The 7,099-nt window shown below is 32.5% G+C and overlaps 1 protein-coding gene across 1 annotated transcript; it reads right to left on the bottom strand.

Annotated features, from left to right (window-relative positions):
- Nucleotides 1–1,466: 1,466 nt before the first annotated feature.
- Nucleotides 1,467–2,814, bottom strand: LOC136230325 (1-aminocyclopropane-1-carboxylate oxidase). The gene is made up of 3 exons (XM_066019371.1): nucleotides 2,625–2,814; nucleotides 1,995–2,543; nucleotides 1,467–1,909 (listed from the first exon to the last, which is right to left on the bottom strand). The coding sequence occupies exons 1-3, from the start codon at nucleotides 2,724–2,726 to the stop codon at nucleotides 1,646–1,648; spliced, it is 915 nt and encodes a 304-aa protein (XP_065875443.1). The 5' UTR covers nucleotides 2,727–2,814; the 3' UTR covers nucleotides 1,467–1,645.
- Nucleotides 2,815–7,099: the final 4,285 nt, after the last annotated feature.

Here is a 7,099-nt window from a genome sequence, read left to right as displayed (position 1 = left end):
GAAGACTTGGATAGGCACTGTTGGGCGCTGACTAATAATGGAGTTTATTCTTGCAAATCGGCCTTTGAAGCTTTCTCTCTCTTTAGATCTGATCCTCCCTCGGATGTGTGGAAGTCGATTTGGACCCTTAAAGTTCCTTTCCGTATTAGGAGTTTCCTGTGGCTGGGCGTTAAGGACAGGCTTCTTACTAATTCGGATAGGCACAGAAGGCACTTGGCTGATTCTGGAGCTTGCAGTAGATGCAGAGGCCATGTTGAGACTTTGTGCCATGCTCTTAGAGATTGCTCTAATAGTAAAGAGGTTTGGAGGAAAATTCTCCCACACCATATTTTCTCTTCCTTCATGGCACATTCTGAGGTCGACTGGTTCTCTGATGGTGTTAGAGGAAAGTTGCTTCCATACATGGAGCATGGTGACATTTTCTTTGCTATTATCTGTCACCAAGTTTGGAAATGGAGAAACGAGGAGATTTTTGGAGATAAAACTGTTTTTATGACAAACTTAGCTGATTTCTTCTCGAAAAAACTTTTCTCTATTATCGATAGTTTCAAAGGAGAGTCCCTTGCCAGAGCCTCTCAGTGTTGTGATGTCCATCTCGTGGGATGGAGCAGGCCAAGAGAGGGGGTTGTGAAGCTGAATACTGATAGTTCCTGCCTCAGTAACGGTAAGATTGCGGCTGGAGGTGTGCTTAGAGATGTAGGGGGCGTCTGGCTTTCTGGGTTCTCCCAGAATTTAGGGTTGGGTTCTTCCTTTTCTGCGGAGCTCTGGGCTATTCTTACTGGAATCAATCTTGCTAAAAGGCTGGGTGTTAAGAGGCTCTCTGTGGAGTCTGATAATTTGGAAGCAATCAAAATGATTTCTGAGAATCATTCTATGGGTCTTAACAGTCGCAACCTCATCAAAGCTATTATAAGGCTTTGCTCCTCCTTTGAGTTCGTAGAGTTCAGACACATTTTTAGAGAGCAGAATCGTGTTGCTGATCGCTTGGCGGCGGCGGGCCATGAAGGGACGTTAGGCGTTACTACCCTTCCTGTTTCCCCTAGTTTCATCTCTCATCTTCTCTTAGAAGATAGGATTGGGGTTAGCTTCCCTAGGCTAATTTCTGGGTAGTTTGTTGTTATTCATTTTTCTTTTCCTTTTCTACCAAAAAAAAAGGAAAGAGAAATGGTTAGAATAAGTTGGGGATGCATGTGCTTCTCTTCTCTTTTACATAACCAAAAGATTCCCTCTATCCATGTGACCTTCATGGAAGTTAATAAGTTACCAACTGTAATTATTATGTTATTTTCATTTTAGACACCAAACTATTTTCTATTTTCTATTTTCTTATGGTTATATGATTCAACATTCACGTACATTACTGGGATAAGTATATTGTCGGCAAACAAAATAGATAATGTCCGTACAGTTTCTTTTATATCTTAGTACTGTATAAAATAATAAGTTGAGAGAACCCAAAGAGGTAATTATTTAGAAGAGGTTATATATTAATATTTTTGTCATTTTCTACAAAGAACATGAACCCACTCCTCCTCCTGAGAGAGGTAGTTTTCTTTTTCTTTTTTTATTATTATTATTTGAATGAGTTGAGTTGAGAACATTCATATATGAATATAAAAATGATATCATGATGGATGTATCTGTATTAAACAGCAGAAGAAACAGCTTTGATAGCTTCAAATCTAGGCTCCTTAGGATGGAACTTGAGGGTGGTATAGAGCTTCATGTAGTCTTCAAATACAAATTTAGGATAAACTTGATTCTGTTTCTGTTTGTCCACCAAAACAGGAGCTGGATATATGACAGCATCACTTCCTGGGTTGTAGAATGAAGCTATAGACATTCTTGTACCATCTGTCTGTGCAACTACTCTGTGTTCAACACTCTTGTACTTTCCATTTGTAATCACCTGTGTTGTGTACACAATACTAACATTTTTATTTCAACAACTCAAAAACAACAACTCATATGTATGATTTGAACCAAAAAGATACCTCTAGTTGGTCTCCAAGATTGATAACAATGGAGTGGCGCATAGGTGGGACATCAATCCATTGCCCGTCTTTGAGAAGCTGAAGTCCACTCACTTTGTCATCCTGGAAAAGCAAGATGATACCACCAGCATCTGTGTGTGCTCTCAGTCCCTTTATAAGCTCTGGCTTTGGGCATGGTGGGTAGTTGCTAACTTTTGTGCCAAAGGTCGGACCTTTTGATCCATTAAATGCTTTTTTCAGATACCCCTTTTCAAGTCCAAGATTCTCACACAACAAATCCAGAAGTTCCTCTGCTAGTTTCTCCAACTTCCCTGCAAATTCCTTCATCAATTTCCTGTATTCATGAGCCAGATCAGGAATTTCACAAATATTAGATTGGGGAAGATGCCGGATATGGAAGGTACTTTCCCAATCCATATCTTTGATCTCATCAAGCCCTTTACTGGCTACCATTTCCTTGAATCTCTGCTCCATACATTTCTGGTAATGTCCCTTTGTCATCCTCTCTACTCTGTCTAACAACTCTGTTTCAATTCCATGATTCACCAGCTGCGAAACAAGCCCACAATTAATTCATTAATTCATTCAACAGGATGAGGAAAATAATCAAATTAAAATTAGATTAAATACCTCAAAGAAGCCCCAATTTTCACAGGCATCTTTGATCTTAGCCATGGTGGCAGCTCTCTCATCGCCATTAAGCTTCTCCATGTTGATAACTGGGAACTCCATTTTCTCTCTTTTTCTCAAAGTAATCACTTTTGTGTTTTGCTTCTTCAATCTAACTTCAACCCTACGAAGGGTATATATAGAAAGCTCGGAGAGAATCATGACAAACACAAGTTAATTTTTCGTATAAAAAAGAAAAAAAAAAGAGTAAATTTTTTGAAAACAAATTTAAAAATATAATAGTAATAAAGGATTATCATTATACGACCTTACTTGAACAGGATCTGTTCTATAGGATCGTACCTCCATAAAGGATTATCATTATGCTCTTTCTTTCTCTCTCTCTCTACAAGTAGCTGGGCCCACCACCACCCGCATGTGCCTTTCCTCTCCTATTTAATAGAATAAATTACACTTATGGCCCTCAACTTTATCTATAATGTTATTATGACACTTCAATTTTATAACTTTCCTATTTTACTAACATTATAATTTTTTTTACCAAGATTACCACTCCAATAACTAGGGATATAAATGAGCTGAGCCGCTCATGAGCAGTTTGGTGGTCAGCTCGATTCATAATAGAACCGTTCGTGAGCACGATTTACTAGCTTTGTTCGTAAACGAGCCGAGCTTGAGCAGAAAAAAGCTCGGCTCAAAAGCTCACGAGTACGCTCGATTAGAACATTTATGAATAAATTTTAATTCTGTAGAAAACTATATAATTTTCTGTTAATTCACAAATATCTAAACTTAATATTATTTTATTTGCTATTCGATAAGTTCATTCACAAACATAATAAATTAGTAATAGACGAACTATTTGTAATCATCTTGTTCATTTATTCATGAACTTTGATTGTAAACTTATTTATGTACACAATTAAAGAACTATTTACGAACAAACTTCATAAATATAATTAATGATTTATTCGGAGTTAGTTAACTTTCTTAATGAGCCAAGTTTAAAGAGGATTTTGAGCTTGAAGCTCGGATCAAACTCGTTTATTTTCTCATAAGCTGAGCCAAGTTTGAGCAAGCCAAAGCTCGGCTCGGCTTGGCTCAGCTTGAGTAGGTCAAAGTTCAGCTCGGCTCGATTACATCCTACTAATAACACATATTCTTTAATTATAGAATTGATAAAAATGATACTCTTTAATTGTAGAATTGATTAAAAAAAATGATATTATAAAAGAGATTTTTTTTTTCATTTTATAAAATTTTTCTTTGTTAGAGTAGATTTCTCTTACTAAAGAGGATTGAAGCAAGTGATAAAGAAGTTTGGAATCCTTATTTGTCATGTCAGGCTAAAAATATTTATCACTCCATTAAAATTGGATTTAGTATATCTATGATATTTAGTCCTTTTTTTTTTTTACAGAAGATTAACTAATTTATTCATTTTTTCCACATGACAAATTTTTTGATACATAAATTCCATTATAAATAATATTCATGGAGGTCTTACTTACTTTATGTTGATCTTGAAAATGAAAAGTCTTCCCTTACATAAAATTTTCCTCAAAGTATTAAATTTCTCCTTTTAGTCAACCTGGAAAAAATTGTGTTTGATAGATATACCAATGAATGCTATTTCTTTTTTTAAATGAAAAATTCATATAAAAGTTAACAAAATTGAAAAGTATTTGGACCCACTTTGGTGGCTCCTTCTTTTCCTTCTTCCTTTTTAATCCTTAAATTTTTAATATTCCTTAAAAAAAAATACCATATGATATGTCTATCAAATTAATTATATGGGCTTACCCTCTGAATTTATATAGTTTTTCATTAGTTCATAAACTAATTATAATTAAATATTTAAATCTATGAAAATGACTCTAAAGATTTAAAATTTAGAAAGTTAATTTTTAAAAAAAAATTCAAATCGCGAATCAAATCTTTATTTTTTAAGTTTTGAATTTTTTTACTAATTTAGATAACTTAAAATGTATATCATATTAAACAAGTATGAGAGGCTAATTGATCATTGTAAGCAAGTTTAAAAGATCAATGAGCTATTTTAAATAAATCAAGATGATCAATAAATTATTATAAGGGCTCTTAATGTATTAAGCTAATTGTATTTTTAAAAAATTGAAGTTCAGTAACTCTACAAATTTAAAATATAGCATATACAACATACAATTTTATAAACTAACTTGGGAAAAAGAATTAATTTTGGACCATAATAAAAGGGGAAAATTAATCACTTACTACTATTGTTTTCCAAGTAACGCCTTCATCCATGTTTGAATTCCAGCTTTTACCTAAAACAAATAAGTTTCAATTTTACTTTGTTTTATTTTGATCATTATTATTTTATTTGGAGTATTTTTCTCTATCCTTATATGAGAATTATTTGTTTCTATTTGGTATTCTGTTTCATTCTTTTACTTTATAGAAATACAATAATATTTTATCAACTGTCATATTTGATCATTAAAAATTATGAAGTTATTTTTGAAAAAAAAAACTTTGAAATCAATTCCGTGAAGTATTTTCCATAATTGGGTCAAAAATAGTTCAAACACTTTTATTATTACTATATTATGATATATAAAATTATAGTTTCAAATTAAAACTCATCACATATAGTTTTGAATTGTAAACTTTTAATTAATTATATCCAAATGTTATATTTTTTTGCTATGAATAAAATTATTATTTTTCTTAGAAAAAAACACTTCCATGTTCCCTTTGTAATTTTTGTTTTTACTAAAAACAACCTAGCAATAATAATCTTCTAGTATTATAATAAACGTAGAGCTGAAAAGATATATGCTTCAAGCATTATAGGATACATTATTTATTTAAAATATTTGTATTTACCGTAATATTTATTTTATCATCCATTTAACATATCAATCTTTAGGTTTTACCTAAACAATATTGATTCATCATCTATTAAATTAATGAAATTTTAATCAATGTAAATGGTTAGAGATGCAAGTGGGGCGGGGATTCCCCGTTCCTGTCGGTGATCCGTCTCGATAGGGACGAGGAATCACCGATAAGAATCTCCATGGGACAGGAATGGAGATATTTTTGTCCCCCGTGACGGGGATAGGACGGGGATGGGGAATGGGATCCCCGTCCCGTGGGGATCCACGACCCCGCCCCGTTAATCCCCGACGGATCCTCAATTATTCCTCATTATAATTAAAATTATACTTTAAATATTATAATTTATAACATTTAACTTAAATAAAATAGACTTATTTTCAAATAAAAAATTAAATGGGATAAATAAAATATTGGTGGTGTCATTAGTTTTCTTAAATAGGTCTCTAACTGTCTTCATACCAGATTTTATTACAATATCAATGTGGGATCCGGTTCACTTTGACATACGCCTAATAGGTCTGTAACAGGATACCAAATACATGTATGATTGGATGAACAAATGAACACATTGGTATAGATAGTGGAGTGGTGGAATTACCACTCACGTAACAGTGAGATGATATCACAAGCCCATTGATAAGTGAGATTGATAAGTGTGTGGTCACGCCCAGATAAATAGTTTACTTATCTGATTCATTAATCTACTTAAAATCAAGAAATATTATAAACAACAGAGAGGATGACAACCGTCATGCCTCTAGTTTATCATATCGATATCAGATGGTAAAAGACGCTAAGAGATAACTACGTGGTCTTTGCATCTTTAGACTGCTGAAATAGTTGTATTAGTTAGGGGCAATAATGGTTTGCTAGAACCCACTTACTGCCTGTGGACCATAGTCTACTGCTAGCTAAGGACATTCCTATAGGATCGTGCATAACGAACATCGTGAGTTAGAATTTATAGAACGGTACATTGGAGGGATGAAATTAATTAGTTGATTGACAGTAAAATGTGAAGGTAATTAATTGATGGTTAATTAATTGATACTTTATATCAAGATAATTGATTAATGGTTTTAAGTATTGAGTATTTTATTGATTAATTAGTTTGCAGGATGTAATAAATTAATTTGAAAATAATGAAATTGCATTCAGTGAATAATTAATTGAACTAATACGTCAATTTATTGATTAGTGTTATTTATTTAATTAGAGTAATTTAATTTAATCTAATTATAATTAATTGCATAGAATAAATACTATTAGTATTTATTTACATAATTAAATAAGGATTAAATTAGTTTTGTAATTAACCAATTAATTCTAAGCCAATTAGTTTAGATATATATATATATATATATAAATTAAAACACTCGAAACTTAATCTAAGATATTATTCATATTCGGCCACCACTAAATTAATAAGTAATTTGGCCAACCAATTACTTGGTAAGCAATATGATTTCCGCAACTATCAATCAAATTTGATAAGGAATTTTGGTAAAATTGCCTAATCTTTTTCGACTAACACCGGTTCTTGTTTAATAGCTGTTCATGAATCTTACTACAGAGATTTTACTACTTTGTGG

Source organism: Euphorbia lathyris, chromosome 5 (genome assembly GCF_963576675.1).
Source record: "Euphorbia lathyris chromosome 5, ddEupLath1.1, whole genome shotgun sequence".
NCBI lineage: Eukaryota > Viridiplantae > Streptophyta > Magnoliopsida > Malpighiales > Euphorbiaceae > Euphorbia > Euphorbia lathyris.
This window is presented reverse-complemented; position numbering and strand designations above follow the sequence as displayed.

Bases quoted from the DNA above. Each gene is read 5' to 3' on its own strand.
- LOC136230325 (XM_066019371.1), bottom strand. From the start codon at position 2,726: ATGGAGTTCCCAGTTATCAACATGGAGAAGCTTAATGGCGATGAGAGA. The intron at 2,544-2,624 runs GTATTTAATCTA...CTTGTTTCGCAG, and splicing joins AAAATTGGGGCTTCTTTGAG to CTGGTGAATCATGGAATTGA. The intron at 1,910-1,994 runs GTATCTTTTTGG...TACACAACACAG, and splicing joins ATCTTGGAGACCAACTAGAG to GTGATTACAAATGGAAAGTA.